General features: G+C 41.2%; 1 protein-coding gene and 1 long non-coding RNA gene across 3 annotated transcripts in view; one reads left to right on the top strand and one right to left on the bottom strand.

Moving 5' to 3' along the window:
• Nucleotides 1–2,324: 2,324 nt before the first annotated feature.
• Nucleotides 2,325–14,195, bottom strand: THG1L (tRNA-histidine guanylyltransferase 1 like). 2 transcript variants are annotated; one of them, XM_019028605.4, is made up of 6 exons: nucleotides 10,501–14,195; nucleotides 9,098–9,274; nucleotides 7,397–7,566; nucleotides 6,209–6,297; nucleotides 4,152–4,259; nucleotides 2,325–2,824 (listed from the first exon to the last, which is right to left on the bottom strand). In XM_019028605.4, exons 1-6 carry the CDS (start codon nucleotides 10,689–10,691, stop codon nucleotides 2,663–2,665), a joined length of 897 nt encoding a protein of 298 aa, XP_018884150.1. In that variant the 5' UTR covers nucleotides 10,692–14,195; the 3' UTR covers nucleotides 2,325–2,662. The 2 variants fall into 2 exon arrangements, with proteins under 2 accessions (XP_018884150.1, XP_018884154.1); XM_019028609.4 differs by lacking the exon at nucleotides 10,501–14,195 and having other exon boundaries at nucleotides 7,397–7,471; nucleotides 9,098–9,164.
• LOC109027086 (uncharacterized) overlaps nucleotides 10,453–17,809 on the top strand; it is a 21,708-nt gene continuing 14,351 nt past the window's right edge. The window contains exon 1 of the long non-coding RNA XR_002006230.3: nucleotides 10,453–10,622. This is a non-coding gene — a long non-coding RNA (uncharacterized lncRNA). The remainder of the gene's footprint in view (nucleotides 10,623–17,809) is intronic.

Raw genomic sequence — 17,809 nt, 5'->3', positions numbered from 1 at the left:
CCTACTTGTCTGTATTTTGATATAAAATGCTGTCAACTTACCATTAAGTTAAAATTGCCAATCAAGAGCTACATTATCTTACTTCCTTCCCACCCAGCCTATCACAGTATACCGAGGGCCTTGCTGCCCAAGGTGCTGTATATTGACAACCACACATATCAGAAGCCTTTGGGGCTAAAAATCAGATTGCTGGCTGGGCGTGATGGCTCACGCCTGTAATCCCAGCACTTTGGGAGGCTGAGGTGGGCGGATCACGAGGTCAGCAGTTCGAGACCAGCCTGGCCAATGTAGTGAAAATCCCTGTCTCTACTAAAAATACAAAAATTAGCCAGGCATGGTGGTGCGTGCCTGTAGTCTCAGCTACTCAAGAGGCTAAGGCAGGAGAATCACTTGAACCCGAGAGGCAGAGGTTGCAGTGAGCTGACAGAGCGAGACTCCATCTCAAAAAAAAAAAAAAAAAAAAAAAAAAAAAAAAGATTGTTGAGCTTCAAACCTTCCTGGGGGCTGGGAGGAGTCAAAAATGTGCTTTTTAAACAAGCATTCCAAGTAATTTTTGTTTGCATGCAGAAGTCTGTGAACCACTGCTATGATGAGGGCATGTGTATCCTGGGCTACCCAGAGATATACACAAAAGTTAGATTTCATATAGTCTATTTGTCTAAGAAAAATAAATGAAAAAGCAGGCCAAAGGAGTTGACATCTTTATTTCTTTCCTCAAAGAGATTTTAGCAATTACCAAACAAGAACCGTATCTCCTCTTTCTGTGGAATGAGAACAGGAAGGGAAAAAATGGCATCGACAGATGGGCTGTCAATTAGTGAGGGATGAGGCCAGCCATCGCCCTTTCAAAAATACATTTTCTTCTTAGATGTAAATTCTGCAGTGCAAGACAAGGGACTGGGACACGGGCTGTCTCTTAATTTTTTTTCTTTTTTTTAAGACAGTTTTGCTCTGTCACCCAGGCTGGAGTGCAGTGGCATGATTTCAGCTCACTGCAACCTCCACCTACCAGGTTCAAGCAATTATCCTGCTTCAGCCTTCTGAGTAGCTGGTATTGCAGGCACACGCCACCACGCCCAGCTAATTTTTCTATTTTTAGTACAGACTGGGTTTTGCCATGTTGGACGTGCTGGTCTTGGACTCCTGGCCTGAAGTGACCTACCTGCCTCAGCCCCCCAAAGTGCTGGGATTACAGGTGTGAGCCACCATGCCCAGCCATGTCTTTTTTTTTTTTTTTTTTTTTTGAGATGGAGTTTCGCTCGTTGCCCAGGCTGGAGTGCAATGGCACAATCTTGGCTCACCGCACCTTCCGCCTCCTGAGTTCAAATGATTCTCCTGCCTCAACCTCCCAAGTAGCTGCAATCACAGGCATGCACCACCATGCCCAGCTAATTTTTTGTATTTTTAGTAGAGATGGGGGTTTCTCCACGTTGGTCACGTTGGTCTCGAACTCCCGACCTCAGGTGATCTGCCTGCCTGGGCCTCCCAAGGTGCTGGGATTACAGACGTGAGCCACCGCACCCAGCCTCTTAATTCTTAATGGGGCCAAATAATCCTTTCCCTCCGAAATATAAAACCAGGACAAGAGAAAAATGTGAGTTCTCTCACCACCTATTCCCACTACCTTCCCCCTTCAGAGGCCAAGTTTGGCTGCATGTGATGATCCCTGCTGCTCTCTGCTGCTCCTCACCCATCTCACTGACCCAACAGAAGGTGGCGCTATTAATATTATGCCTCCTCTGACACCTGCTACCTGTCGATTAGCAGAGGATGTTTACCCCTCTGCTCTTGAAATCAAACGTCATTTGTCTGATTACATAGAGGCTATGTGAGAATCTTTTTCAAGAAGTCTAATAGGAAAGTGACTTTTAAAACTGAAATGTCTTGAGTACATGGGGTAAATGTTTCTTCATCCTCATTCACTCATTCTTGTTTCTTTCTCTCATATATACACATAATTCTGTTTCTTCTTAGAAAGAGGTAAATGGCCTTGGCAACTATGCCCCTGGCTAGAAGATGATGATCATGCTGACAACTCCATTAAATCAATCCACAGAATGTGTACGCAAGGACACTGAAGCCACTACTCATTTGTTCAGCCAAAGTTGCCAACTTAGAGACTGGCACAAAGCCCCGAGTTTTGCCTGCAATTCCTGAATTCAGAGGCATCATGCAGGCATTAACCCATATTTATCTTGAGGTCTGCCAAAGATGAAGGCAAGTAGACGGGTGGCAGAGGTGAGATTTTCAAAGTCAGTGGGTTTTCTGGTTAAGAACAGGTGGGCGAGAGTTTGGGCTCCTCTTCTCTCATAGATGAAAATAACTGACAGGTTTTTACAAGATTTATGTCACAATCTAAAAATGATTCATTCTCCAAGGCATGAAATAGTTCTTGCTTTATAAAAATAGTACTGCGATTAAAAAAAAAGCACTTCTGCCAAAGGAACCACGTTCCAACACCGCAAACAAGGTGTTCTGCTTAAACAGAGTAAGATACACCACCCCCATCCATCCCTTCCTTCCCTGTTCCCCTCCCAACTTGAGTTGTGTCATTCGCACCAGTGTCCTGGGTGGTAGGGATGCTACAGCCACCTAAGGCAAGGAACCCTGGGAGGTGGGAGGGCTTGCATGGTTAAGCACACCAGAACTGAAGCGCAAAGGGTCAGCTGTCTTCATCTAGAATCTCTGGATGTTCCTTCCAGAAAGCATCCCCGATGATATCGCAGTGCAAGGGCACTGGCTTTGTCCTGGTCCGGGTCACTGCCATCTTTTTTCCTTCCATTTCTGTTGGCAGCTTAATTTCTTTTGTCATCACTTCATCCACCTACAGGTAAAAATAAAGTAGTGACATTGTTAAGTCAGGAGTGGGTTTGGGAGAGAAAGGAAAGATGTGGGGATAGCTCACTTTTTATCTTCATATACTTCCGACTGCCAGATTCGAGATATATATAGATATAAATATGTGTATATATATGCGCATATATGTATGTGTGTATATATACATATATATATATAAAATCTCAGTATGCATGAAGTTCTTTATAATTAAAAATAGTTTTAAAAAGGTTATGTTATCCGAGCGCAGTGGCTCACACCTGTAATCTCAGCACTTTGGGAGGCTGAGACATGCAGATCACTTGAGGTCAGGAGTTCGAGACCAGCCTGGCCAACATGGTGAAACTTTGCTTCTACCAAAAATACAAAAATTAGCTGGAAATCCCTTGAACCCAGGAGGGGGAGGTTGCAGTGAGCCGAGATGGCACCACTGTACTCCGGCCTGAGCAACAGAGCAAGACTCTGTCTTAAAAAAAAAAAAAAAAAAAGGTTATACTATTCTGAAGCAATCTTAGGAACAAAGAAAGGATTCCGTGTTCCTCATTAGCAATAACTATAGACTTAAAGGTATTTCTTACCTTCCACCTGCATTAAGAAGTATCCAAGTCTGTACCAAAGATAAATGTTTTGAACAACTCAAAGAGCTAGAGTTGCCAGTGGAATGACTAGCTCTCAAGGTACTCCTTGGTACTTGAAAACACTCATTTCAGAAAAAAAAAACAAAAAAACTTTGCATGGAAGGAAATAAATTTAGAGAAATCATTATGCCTAACAGCTGGTACAGAGAGAAAATATTGGTAAAATTAAGGATATAGGTAAATGTACAGACTTATTACAGAATATTAAGGTAAGTATGAATGTCAAGGGAATCTCATGACATTTATGAAAATAAACCCTCATATACATTGTCTCTTAGTGCCTCATATTACAGTTGTCGTGGGATGGAGAGACCATTTAATGGTATTATCCAGTGTGAAAGTATTTTTTAAGTATTTTATTAATGCACAAATCCTCATACCTGTACTGTATCCTTTTTAAAGGATTTTATTGGATACAGGGACAGCTTACAACACAGAAAAATAAAGGCACTAATTCTAAAATTCTGTAATTCTACTTATGTATGGGAGATTTCGGACCACTACTGACTGACAAAATGCACATTAAAAATAAGAATCTATGGCCTCTCCTCTTGGAAAGGTTTGCATTAGCAACTGTAGTCACATCAGCACACAGGCAGCAGGGAGGGCACAGCTTGGAATGGGCACAGGCTCTCTTTTTTCCTGACTTCCATTTTTCTTTGAACATAACAGCATTACCTTCTGCCATATCAACACAGTCCCTTTCCTATACATCAGCGGCTCATTATTATAGTTGATGTTGAATTCAGAAAACAAAATCTCGTTCTTGTCTGCTGCAAGAGTTCCCTGAGGAAATAAAAATAGATATTAAAAGCTCTGCATGTCTTCTTTCTCCCCTAGTGCTACTATCCATTCGACCCACAACCTAAATTTCCACAATCAAGAAGTGGAAGGATTTTATCAAACATCTTATAGTTATTAGTAAATTTTCATCTTAAGGGCAATTATGATCTTATTTAGATAAAATTCTCTCCTATACCAAACACTGGCTTCACAAGTCAAGACTGAAAGGGAGTGGGGGGAATTAATACTAACTGAATACATATTATGTATTTGGTCCAGTAAAACTTAGAAAGGTTATATAAATTCCCCAAGGTTAAAAGGTTGTCTTTATTCTTCTACAAAGAATTGAAATCTGAACTTGACTCTTCCAAACCTGGATGTACCTACCAGTATGCCTTTTTTTTTTGAGACAAAGTCTCACTCTGTCGCCCAGGCTGGAGTGCAGTGGTGCAATCTCAGCTCACTGCAACCTCCACCTCCCAGGTTCAAGCGATTCTCATGCCTCAGCCTCCTGAGTCGCTGGGATTACAGGTGTGTGCCAGCACACCCAGCTAATTTTTGTAGAGAAGCGGTCTCACCATGTTGGCCAGGCTGGTCTCGAACTCCTGACGTCAGGTGATCCACCCACCTTGGCCTCCTCAGAGTGCTGGGATTACATGCGTGAACCACCACACCAGGCCCCAGTATTCCTATTATTGCTATATAAAAATCTCTATCATTACTATTATTAAAAATGACAACCATTTATTGAGCAATCATAATGTACCAGGCATTGTATTAGTAACTGTTACAGCTGGGCACAGTGGCATGTACCTGTAATCCCAGCTACTTGGGAGGCTGAGGTGTGCGGACTGCTGGAGCCCAGGAGTTCAAGACCAGCCTGGGGAAAATAGCAAGAACCCATCTCAAAAAATAAATAAATAGATAAAATAAAATACAAATAAAAGATCTGTTACAACACATTACCTCATTTCACAGTTAGTCATCCTACAAGTAGCACTGTTATAACAAAAACATTGATTAAGCACTTACAATGTGCTTCATACGATTCTGTGTTTTACATGCATCATGCCATTTAATTCTCACCATAAACCTATGAGGTAGAAACTACTATTTTCTACATTTTACCTATAAAGAACTGAGGCAGAAAGGATAAAATTACACAGAAGCATGATGTGAGTAGTTATTATGACATTTATGAAAGTAACAAACTCAGCACGAACTCTTCCTATACCCAGAGGTCATAAACCCAAGAAACTACAGGTGCCCAGCAGGGAAAATGGCAACGAGGGAAGAGGCGTGGTGGGACTGACAAAAATTCAGTGCTGGCCAGGTGTGGTGGCTCACTGGCTCACGCCTGTAATCCCAGCACTCTGGGAGGCCCAGGCAGGCAGATCACTTCAGGTCAGGAGTTCAAGACCAGCCTGGCCAACGTGGTGAAACCCTGTCTCTACTAAAAATACAAAAATTAGCTGGGTGTGGTGGCATGCACCTGTAATCCCAGCTACTCAGGAGGCTGAGGCACGAGAATCGCTTGAGCACAGGAGGTGGAGGTTGCAATCAGCTGAGATCACACCACTGTACTGCAGCCTGGGCAACAGAGTGAAACTGTGTCTCAAAAAAAAAAAAAAAAAAGTCAGTGCTGAAGACGGCAGTCATACACAGTCATACACGGCTTCAGGCAAGTGTTAGCACGTGGGAATGCAGAGCCAGTGCCGTCAATTCCATTTTCCACTAAGAACACAAAGGCTCAGGGAGAAGCAGTAATTCATCCAGGATTACAGACCAAGCAGGCAGCAGAGCTGCTCCTATTATGATTTTTATATCCTTTCAAAACAAAGCTGTAAAGGGATCTTAAAAGAAAGAAATGTAAATTTAACAAAAAAAAAGTTATGGAAGAGCCTACAGCGAACTGTCCCCAGTTAAGTATTAATGTAGTAAGATCTTTATACCTGTAATCTCCCTTGGGCTTGTACTGGTGTTAGTCCAGATTGTTGTATAAGTGCCCAGAAAACAGTATTATAAAGATTATTGATGTGACCTGTGAGGAGAACAAAATAGTAATGTTTATATACATAAAATCTTTATTGAATATTCATTCTTCAAGGAATACTAGAGCCCTGACCCTCTCCTCTTTCAAAGTAAAGAGATCTCAGAGACATTTAGTGACTTGACCGAAGTCCTACACACGGAACGTGGAGGGAAGGAGCAGGAGGGAAAAAACTTCATCCCTAACAACAGTTTTATTTGGTCATTTCAGTTATACATTATACAAATCTGTTAACTTGTGTGTTAATCCTAGGAATACTTTAGAAGTTATTTGATTTATATTATTTCAATCTCTTTTCCAGTTCTTCTGGAAAATTCAAACTAGAACAAGCAAGTAAAAGCCTCACAAACATCATCACAGTCATATAAGGCAAGGGTCACAATTCAAATACCCACTGAGGCTGGCATGAACATAAATGTGTAAAGCAGTGGGTGACCCCAGAGGAACAACAGGGAATGGCAGAGACTATGGCACACTGGCATTTGTGTGTGTGTGTGTGTGTAAAGGTAGCTGCCACTGCACAGGCTTTGTCTAGTACTAAGTAAGAATGCAGATCCAGTATTGCCACATCTGATTTTTTTAAAAAATAGAGATAAGGCGGCCGGGCGTGGTGGCTCACGCCTATAATCCCAGCACTTTGGGAGGCCAAGGCGGGTGGATCACCTGACGTCAGGAGTTCAAGACCAGCCTGACCAACATGGAGAAACCCCATTTCTACTAAAAAATACAGAATCAGCCGGGCGTGGTGGCACATGCCTGTAATCCCAGCTACTCGGGAGGCTGAGGCAGAAGAATCCCATGAACCCAGGTGGTGGAGGTTGCAGTGAGCCAAGATCACACCACTGCATTCCAGCCTGGGCAACAAGAGCGAAACTCTGTCTTAAAAAAAAAAAAAATAGAGATAAGGAGTTTTTACATAAAATTTAATTTTTCAAATACTTTTAACCAATTGAAAAAATATTTAAATACTGCATTCTGTACAAAGTATATGTTGAAACAAAGTATATGTGAGCCAATCCTGTATCAGATCAACACCTGTAAGGCATGGAATTGGTGGTTTAACTACATGTGTTTATTTGGTGCCACTCACAATCTGCTTGTCGCCAGCTGAGGTAGTCCTTTAAAGTCTGGTTGCTGGGATACACCACAACTCTTCCGTCAAAGCCTGGGGGATACAGAAGGGGCTGGTCCTCAAAGTAATCCCGCCAATAAAACACATAGCTGGAGGCAAACTGGGAGGCCACGTGAGTCATGAACTTACTTGAAAATGTAACGCACATTGGGTGGAGTAAGAAAAAGAAAAATACACGGAATTAATTCAACACCATGATAAGACCCGTGGGTACCACAGAGAGTACACAAACTGCCCAGAAAGCCAGGAGATAAAATGCATTTGGCTAAGAAACACTATTTTAATACCTTGGTTCTGTATTTTTTTTTCTTTTTTTAAGACAGAGTCTTGCTCTGTTGCCTGGGCTGGAGTGCAATGGCACCATCTTGGCTCACTGCAACTTCCACCTCCTGGGTTCAAGTGATTCTCCTGCCTCGGACTCCCGAGTAGCTGGGATTACAGGTGCAGGCCACTACGCCCAGCTAATTTTTGTATTTTCAGTAGAGATGGGGTTTCACCATGTTGGCCAGGCTGGTCTCAAACTTCTGACCTCAAGTCATCTGCCTGCCTCGGCCTCCCAAAGTGCTGGGATTACAGGCGTGAGTCATCACACCCGGCCAGTTATGTATTTTAAATGCAGCCTGCCTCTCCTTCCAGTTCTATTAAGTAACCTACTGATACTAAACCTTTCCCTACAGGATGTGATACGAATTTATGATTCAAGGGGTATTTTTAAATTTTATTTTATTTTTTAAAAGATGGAATCTCTCTGTCCCTCAGGCTGGGTTGGATTGGCACAATCATAGCTCACTGCTGCCTCAAATTCCTTGGCTCAATGGATCCTCCTGCCTCAACCTCCTTAGTAGCTGTGACTATAGGCACATGCCACTGAGCCCGGCTAATTTTTAAATTTTTTGTAGAGATGAGGTCTCACCATCTCGCCCAGGCTGGTCTCAAACTTCTGGGCTCAAGTAATCCTCTCCCTTACCCTCTCAAAGTGTTGGGATTACAGGCGTGAGCCACCACGCCTGACCTGTTTGTGTTTACAGTCGTGAAAGGAGAGAAACCATTGTTGTAAAAAAAATGCCAATTCAGGCTGGGCGTGGTGGCTCATGTCCGTAATCCTAGCACTTCGAGAGGCCAAGACAGGAGAACTGCTTGAGGCCAGGAGTTTGAGACCAGCCTGGGCAACACAGAGAGACCCCACCTCTATTAAAAAAAGAGAGAAAGAAAAAACCAATTCATTATATGATTTGTTTCCCATACAGCGTTTCAAAATACTGCCAAATCAAATATCAGATTTGTGTATTTTATAATGAGATCTGTCTTGAGGAACAGTGTAATGCAATGCACGTAGAGACTACCACTGGCTAAAGCCAACCTATGAATTGTTAATATTACATTCTTATGGTCTCTGTTTCTAATCTTAATGTTCAATGCCAGGTCAGTCTAGAAACCAATCTTATGGGGCATGTGGGGAAAGAATCAGATAAAAGAGGCACACAGAATGCTCGGCTATCAGATGGAAGTACAACAATCTAAACAGGAAATATACATGTACTCTGCAGTTACAAATACTGCAGACATCATCTGTAGCCTGTAAGTCTGCGATTAAGATAAACAGAAAACCAGATGCTGGGAGGAAATATTCTGAAGAAAGGAGTTAGGTCATGGAATTACCTGGCTCTTCTTTTAAACCAATTGGTTTTCCGCTTGAACACAAAGCTGTACTCATCACTCTGTCCATACGCAATCACAATATCCTCTAGTTCTTCCATCACAGTCTGGGCACATTTGGTCATCAGCTGGAGAGCACGGCTGTCATTGGGTTTTGCAAAGTTGTGCTTCTCAGCAAAACTTCACAGGGGAAAGAGAAAAGGGAAGAAAGCAGGGATGGAAGCCTGTCATTAACAACACGCTCTGTTGCTAGATAACAGAGGCTGTTTGGAGGAAGATAATGTAATAGCACTGTGAACGCAAATGCTCAACTAGCCACAACCTGATCCATTTTCTTAAGAACTTAAGTTTTTTTCCTGCCCTGAAATTGAGAAAACCAGACATAAATGCTAAGCCTCAACTCTCCTTTCTGTGAAATGGGAATAAAAGAATATTTACCTCATTGGGTTGTCCTGAAGATTAGGGAGAAGATAAAAGTAATCATACCTAGCTCCTAGTAAGTGCTCAATAAAAGTTATAATAATCATTAATAATGCAGCCCTCTTTAAAGATTAAATTCCCATCTTTCTGTTATATTTCTTTCTCCCCCTCCCTCTTTTTCTGAGACTGGGTCTTGCTCTGTCACCCAAGCTGAAGTGCAGTGTCCAATCACCGCTCACTGCAGCCTTGACCTCCCAGGCTCAAGCGATCCTTCCACCTCAGCCTTCCGAGTAGCTGGAACTACATGTGTGCACCACTGCGCCGGGCAAATTAAATTTTTTCTTTTTCTTTCTTTCTCTCTTCCTTCTTTCTCTCTCTCTCTCTTTTTTTTTTTTTTTTTTGTAGTGGCGGAGTTTCACAAACAACAACCACCACAAAAAAACAAAACAAAAACAAAAAACTTGGTCTCCAACTCCTGGCCTTAAGTGATCCTCCTGCCTCCCGCGCCCAGCCTTCTCTTTTTTCTGACTCTCTGTTGAAACTAGTCCATGTGGCCTGTTACTGATAATGAAGAACAGACGTTAAGTATTGCCCACAAGCAAGGCTTACACAGACTTCTGAACCGTCAGCATTCAAAGATATCTAACAGAATAGCTAGGCAATTGGCTTAAGAGCTTAAATATTGTGCATGAGAGTGACTTTTAACAACAGGTCCTTGCTAACAAGTCTCTGTTCACTTAACACGGGCACTCCAAGCCAGATCCTCATCACGGGAGCACATCGCCCATTCAATTACGCTAACAGCCAGCGTTCAGGCACTGTCCTAGCCAACACGCAGGGCGGGGCGATGCTCCATGCTGCGCACTCATTGGCTACCGCGTTACCCTGGTAACCGTGACTGGAGTGGGCGGGAGCACTTGCAGGGAAGAAGCTGGATTCCCCGGAAGCGCTGGCGCACCGCGACGCCCCGAGTCGACCTCGCTCACCGATGGAAATTCCGGCCGTCCAGCCGCACTACCACCCAGCAGTGTGCCAGGCAGGTGTCGTCAGCCTCGAAGTCCCTCACGTACTCGAACTTGCTTTTTGCCATGGTCGCCCCCAATCTCAGGTACCGTCTCAGAGTGATGGAAGTGGTGGCCAAGGAATCGTGAACCTTAACTTTACACGCGCCCCACATTCTACACGCGGAAAGGAAAGGGCCAGATAGCCCCGCCCCGGAAGTGTTCTCTTCGCGGCTACTCTAGCCGTAGGGCGGTCATAGTCTCTCTCGCCTCTCCCTGTAGTTTTTAACCTCCCAGGGGAAGAGGATGGAGGTTTAGGTTCCTCCGTTAGCACCTCCCACGCTTGCTTCTTCCTTCTCCCGTCCTGCGGCAAATCAGTCTTACGAGGTTTTTAAAAATTATTTTTTATCTGCTGGTCTTGACTTACTGGCGAAAGCAATCAGTGTCCCCGTTAGTGCCCAGATCAAAATCATACCCCTACCTAAAAAAAAAAAAAAAAAAAAAAAAAAAAAATTCTTTTTCTGGTGTTTGAAGGTGTAGCTGTGATGTTTCCCCTTTTCTTAGTGGCATTTATTAACTTGTAGAAAATCTGGAATACACCAAAACTATAGTTAAGAAAATTAACACTTTGTTTCTCCGTCTTTCCCACCAAAGCACTGTGGATGGTTCCTTTCAGTCTTTTTTCTTTTTGTGTATGTAGGTTTACACAGGGAATGCACAAGATTGGAATTATTCGCCTATACAATGTTTATATATTTTTCCACTCAGCTTGAGCATTTGCCAGTATCATCAATTATTCCAAAGTGTGATTTTTAAAAGAAAAATGGACTCAATATTCCAACATATGGGTATACTAAATTGATTTATTCAACTTTTTCACCATTAAATAATCACAGAACCAGTGTTTGATATCTTGTTGCTGGTGGATAATAGTAAAAATAAAATCCTAATATTTGTGTCATACTTTGTGATTTACAAAGCTCTTTCAAATTCATTACCTACTTACTTACTTTTTTTTTTTTTTTTTCCATCCTCAAGAAAGATATTCAGGCCAGGCACGGTGGCTGACGCCTGTAATCCCAGCACTTTGGGAGGCAGAGGCAGGAGGATTGCTTGAGTTCAGGAGATTCATACCAGCCTTGGCAACGAAGCAAGACCCCTGTTCCTACAAAAAAGAAAAAAAATTATCCAGACTTGGTAGCCCATGCCCGTAGTCCTAGCTGGGGGAGGATGAGGTGGGAAGATACTTGAGGCCAGGAGTTTGAGACTGCAGTGACCCATGATTAGCCACTGCACTCCAGCCTCGGTGACAGAGCAAGAATCTGTCTCTAAAGAAAAAGAAAAATATTCAAACAATATGAATCCTTTTGTATGTAGCAAAAAGTCTCTCACTGACTCCTAACAACATACTTTAGGCAGTTACTGTTACCAGTTTTTTGTGTATCCATACAGGGATCTATATCAGTATGTGTGTATATCCTCATAATAGCACCACAAATGGTAGTCATCACTCCTTTGATGCTCAGAGTAACATCAGAGGGATGCAAAAGAGGAACTTGGATTTCACCTTTACAAAGGGGAAATCTGAGACTCAAAGAGAAAAAAATAATTTACATAAGGTCACATATGTGGCAGGACCAAGATATAAATTATGACATCCTGCATCTTTTCTTTGTTTCTGTTGCTGTGAAGTCAGTTTTCTGTAGGTTATCATTCCTCACCTTTTACTTCCACAAACTCCTCTCTCCAAGCTGACCAGGAGACAACCAAATCTTACCTCCTCTAGGAGCCCTACTTTCATTAGGTGAATTTTTAAAAATTACTAATCAATATGAATTCATGATTTTTATTTTTTTTTATGTGTATGTTTTCAAGACAGAGTCTCACTCTGTCACCTAGGCTGGAGTACAATGGCATGATCTCAGCTCACTGCAGCCTAGACCTCTTGGGTTCAGGTGAACCTCCCACCTCCCTTCCTAGTAGCTGGGACTACAGGTGTGTGCCACCATGCCCACCTAATTTTTGTATTTTTTTTGTAGAAACAGGGTTTCCCTATCCACATCCTACACTGGGAGATGAGACTCCTATCAGGGATGGGCTGAATATAAAATAAGCCAATTGGCTTTGGGTTGCTTTGCAGTGAAATGCATAGTAGAAGTACTACACTGTCTTCTCCCATAGCATCTATATGGTCTTTACATAAATTAAGCATTAAAATAACAGCATAGCAAGGAGGTCTTAAGACACTAATCTGCCCTTTAGTAAAAGGGTTATAAAAGGTTTGTAAAGTTTTCACCTCATGGTCAGATTGGTTAGGATTAAATGGAATAATCTAGAAGGTTTCATGTAAATGAATTGGGGTTAATATTAATAAATTAATGCAAGGGTAAAATTTTGCTTTGAACAAAATTTTCATGTCATAATAAAGGCTAATGAAAGGTTTTTGCCTTTTGAGTCATCATTTTGGCAAAATAATTTATGGCAATCTGGAAATTGTCCTTCCGGATACCTGACTTTTTGGTTGGTTCAGAGGGCCTCAAAACATTCAGAAAAGAGATAAATTGAATCATTTGACATGTTTAGTCATAAGAGATTGCCAAAATGATGTCCAATCTTCTTTAAGTTATATTTTGATGAATAATACTAATATATGTTCCAAAATTGTATGGGATTTCTAAAATTCTAATGTCTAAGTATAGCTATCAATCATAATTAAGGGTAAAATTATTGTAAACCATGAAGATAAGTAAACTTCATCAGTCATATTTTTAACTATCCTGGAAAGTTTTCATTCACAGACAATTGTTGTCTTGCTTTGTTCCTTCTCAAAAGATGGTTTATAATCAAGCTATGTGAAGGAATTTAACAGGTGTTCTCAAATGCAGGTTTTTAATAGCTTTAAAGATTGTAACATTGAAATAAAGAATGTAGGGTCTCATAAAGAACTGACATGTTGACAAATATCAAGCAAAATAAAAGTTTACTAGGTGGACTACACTCAGAAAGTTAAAGCAACCTTTTTAACCTTTACTTGGAATATTGTCGATCTTTGTTTTGATTTTCAGAGTCAAGGAAAGTTATTTTAAACTATTTATGGACTTTAATAATTGAGTAAGTTATACTGTGAAGAAAATTTGGAGCATGTTTATTTTTCTCTGCCTGGTTCCTCTAGAATTTGGAAATTATCTGTGAGTACTCTTAACTTATGGGAATATAGTTGTTTGTCTCAGTGCAATCAGAATCCATTTTTCTTTGTAAACAGGACACAGTTGGAAAAACTGGTTATTTTACCAGGGATTTGACTGAAAGGGTGTGTTTCCCTTTAAGGAATCAAGCTTGACATGCAAAGCCAATAAAAGCCCCTTGGGGAGAAATGGCCTCATACCTTGTCTGCACAGTCCCCACACAGGGTTCCTAACCTGTGGTCAGTAAAGAATGTCACTTTCTAACAGGTCTGGAAGCTCTGAGTTTATCTTGGGACCTCAAGAGGGGAGGATCACCCAACTCACAGGTATTAGAGGATAAAAACCCATGGCTGGGCTCAGCTTTAAAAGTCTTATCTGAAGGCCAGGCACAGTGGCTCATGCCTGTAATTCCAGCACTTTGGGATGCTGAGGTGGGTGCATCACTTGAGGTCAGGAGTTCGAGACCAGCCTGGCCAATATGGTGAAACCCCATCTCTACTAAAAATACAAAAAGTAGCTGGGCATGGTGGCAGGCGACTGTAGCCCCAGCTACCAGGGAGGCTGAGGCAGAAGAATCACTTGAACCCGGGAGGCGGAGGTTATAGTGAGCCAAGATTGCGCCACGGCATTCCAGCCTGGGTGACAGAGCAAGACTCCATCTCAAAAAACAAACAAACAAAAGTCTTACCTAAAATTCCTTGAGGAACAGAGTTTCATCAAAGCCAATCCAAAAGGCCTATGTCAAAATAACCATTCTTGCTGCACTTTATGCAAATAATCAGGCCAAGTATAAGACTAAAGTTTATTCATAATTAGTTTTTACCAAAATGAGGACTGGAGAGAAAAACTTTGCTCCAAAGCTTATCATACATTTGTCATTAAATCCTAGTCTCATTATTGTTTTTAAGCTTTTTGCCTACAGTTTAGCCCTGCTTACTCCTGTGAATCAAGTGGTGATCTTCTGCAGCTTGGGGGAAAAAAAAAGAGATGGGTAACATAAAAATGTGAATCAATATGCTAGTTCTGGGCAATTATCTTGCAAATTCTGCCAGGTGATGAAAGTGAGTAAGGTGCCCATAACCTGGAGGTTTCTTTCTTTGCGAAAATAAAACCAAGGAACTTCATAGACCCCCAAAGGGGAATTCTATATCTTGGCAAGTAAAATTTTAGATGGAAATTACCTGCCACACCACACTTGTGGGAACTGCTGTCTTCACTCTACTATTTGCATTAGGGTTATACATGGTAGCACCTTCTTTTTTTTGTTTTGTTTTTTTAAATTTTAACTGATCCTTCTGATAGATTTTTTTTAAAATTATTATACTTAAAGTTCTAGGGTACATGTGCATAATGTGCAGGTTTCTTACATAGGTATACATGTGCCATGTTGGTTTGCTGCACCCATCAACTCATCATTTACATTAGGTATTTCTCCTAATGCTATCCCTCCCCCAGGCCACCATCCCCCAACAGGCTCCGGTGTGTGATGTTCCCCACCCTGTGTCCAAGTGTTCTCATTGTTCAGTTCCCACCTATGAGTCAGAACATGCGGTGTTTGCTTTTCTGTCCTTGTGATAGTTTGCTGAGAATGATGGTTTCCAGCTTCATCCATGTCCCTGCAAAGGACATGAACTCATCTTTTTTTATGGCTGCATAGTATTCCATGGTGTGTATGTGCCACATTTTCTTAATCCAGTCTATCATTGATGGACATTTGGGTTGGTTCCAAGTCTTTGCTATTGTGAATAGTGCCACAATAAACATATGTGTGCATGTGTCTTTATAGTAGCATGATTTATAATCCTTTGGGTATATACGCAGTAATGGGATGTCTGGGTCAAATGGTATTTCTAGTTCTAGATCCTTGAGGAATTGTCACACTGTCTTCCACAATGGTTGAACTAATTTACACTCCCACCAACAGTGTAAAAGCATTCCTATTTCTCCACATTCTCTCCAGCATCTGTTGTTTCCTCACATTTTAATGATCGCCATTCTAACTGGCGTGAGATGGTATCTCATTGTGGTTTTGATTTGCATTTCTTTGATGACCAGTGATGATGAGCATTTTTGCATGTGTCTTTTGGCTGCATAAATGTCTTCTTTTGAGAAGTGTCTGTTCGTATCCTTTGCCCACTTTTTGATGAGGTTGTTTTTTCTTGTAAATTTGTTTAAGTTCTTTGTAGATTCTGGATATTAGCCCTTTGTCAGATGGGGAGATTGCAAAATTTTTCTCCTATTCTGTAGATTGTCTGTTCATTCTGATGGTAGTTTCTTTTGCCGTGCAGAAGCTCTTTAGTTTAATTAGATCCCATTTGTCTATTTTGACTTTTGTTGCCATTGCTTTTGGTGTTTTAGTCATGAAGTCCTTGCCCATGCCTATGTCCTGAATGTTATTGCCTAGGTTTTCTTCTAGGGTTTTTATGGTTTTAGGTCTAACATTTAAGTCTTTAATCCATCTTGAATTAATTTTTGTATAAGGTGTAAGGAAGGGATCCAGTTTCAGCTTTCTACATATGGCTAGCCAGTTTTCCCAGCACCATTCATTAAATAGGGAATCCTTTGCCCATTTCTTGTTTTTGTCAGGATTGTGAAAGATCAGATGGTTGTAGATGTGTGGTGTTATTTCTGAGGGCTCTGTTCTGTTCCATTGGTCTATACATCTGTTTTGGTACCAGTACCATGCTGTTCTGGTTACTGTAGCCTTGTAGTGTAGTTTGAAGTCAGGTAGCGTGATGCCTCCAGCTTTATTCTTTTTGCTTAGGATTGTCTTGGCTATGCAGGCTCTTTTTTGGTTCCATATGAACTTTAAAGTAGTTTTTTCCAATTCTGTGAAGAAAGTCATTGGTAGCTTGTTGGGGATGGCATTGAATCTATAAATTACCTTGGGCAGTATGGCCATTTTCACAATATTCTTCCTATCCATGAGCATGGAATGTTCTTTCATTTGTTTGTGTCCTCTTTTATTTCGTTTGGCAGTGGTTTGTAGTTCTCCTTGAAGAAGTCCTTCACATCCCTTGTAAATTGGATTCCTGGGTATTTTATTGTCTTTGCAGCAATTGTGAATGGGAGTTCACTCATGATTTGGCTCTTTGTTTGTCTGTTATTGTTGTATAAGAATCCCTGTGATTTTTACACATTGATTTTGTATCCTGAGACTTTGCTGAATTTGCTTATCAGCTTCAGGAGATTTAGGGCTGAGACGATGGGGTTTTATAAATATACAATCATGTCATCTGCAAATGGACAATTTGACTTCCTCTTTTCCTAATTGAATACCCTTTATTTCTTTCTCGTGCCTGATTGCCCTGGCCAGAACTTCCAACACTGTGTTAAATAGGAGTGGTGAGAGAGGGTATCCTTGTCTTGTACTGGTTTCAAAGGGAATGATTCCAGTTTCTGCCCACTCAGTATGATATTGACTGTAGGTTTGTCATAAATAACTCTTATTATTTTGAGATACGTTCCATCAATACCTTGTTTATTGAAAGTTTTTATTGAGAGTTGTTTATTGAGAGTTTTTAGCATGAAGGGCTGTTGAGTTTGTTGAAGGCCTTTTCTGCATCTATTGAGGTAATCATGTGGTTTTTGTCTTTGGTTCTGTTTATATGCTGGATTACGTTTATTGATTTGCATATGTTGAACCAGCCTTGCATCCCAGGGATGAAGCCGACTTGATTGTGGTGGATAAGCTTTTTGATGTGCTGCTGGATTCAGTTTGCCAGTATTTTATTGAGGATTTTTGCATCGATGTTCATCAGGGATATTGGTCTAAAATTCTCTTTTTTTGTTGTGTCTCTGCCAGGCTTTGGTATCAGGATGATATTGGCCTCACAAAATGAGTTAGGGAGGATTCCCTCTTTTTCTATTGATTGGATTAGTTTCAGAAGGAATGGTACCAGCTCCTCTTTGTACCTCTGGTAGAATTCGGCTGTGAATCCATCTTGTCCTGGACTTTTTTTGGTTGGTGGCTATTAATTGTTGCCTCAATTTCAGAGCCTGTTATTGGTCTATTCAGGAATTCAACTTCTTCCTGGTTTAGTCTTGGGAGGGTGTGTGTGTCCAGGAATTTATCCATTTCTTCTAGATTTTCTAGTTTATTTGCATAG

Source organism: Gorilla gorilla, chromosome 4, assembly GCF_029281585.2.
Source record: "Gorilla gorilla gorilla isolate KB3781 chromosome 4, NHGRI_mGorGor1-v2.1_pri, whole genome shotgun sequence".
In the NCBI taxonomy this organism is placed as follows: domain Eukaryota; kingdom Metazoa; phylum Chordata; class Mammalia; order Primates; family Hominidae; genus Gorilla; species Gorilla gorilla.
The sequence above is the reverse complement of the archived record's forward strand: the minus strand, read 5'-3'. Positions and strand labels throughout refer to the sequence as shown.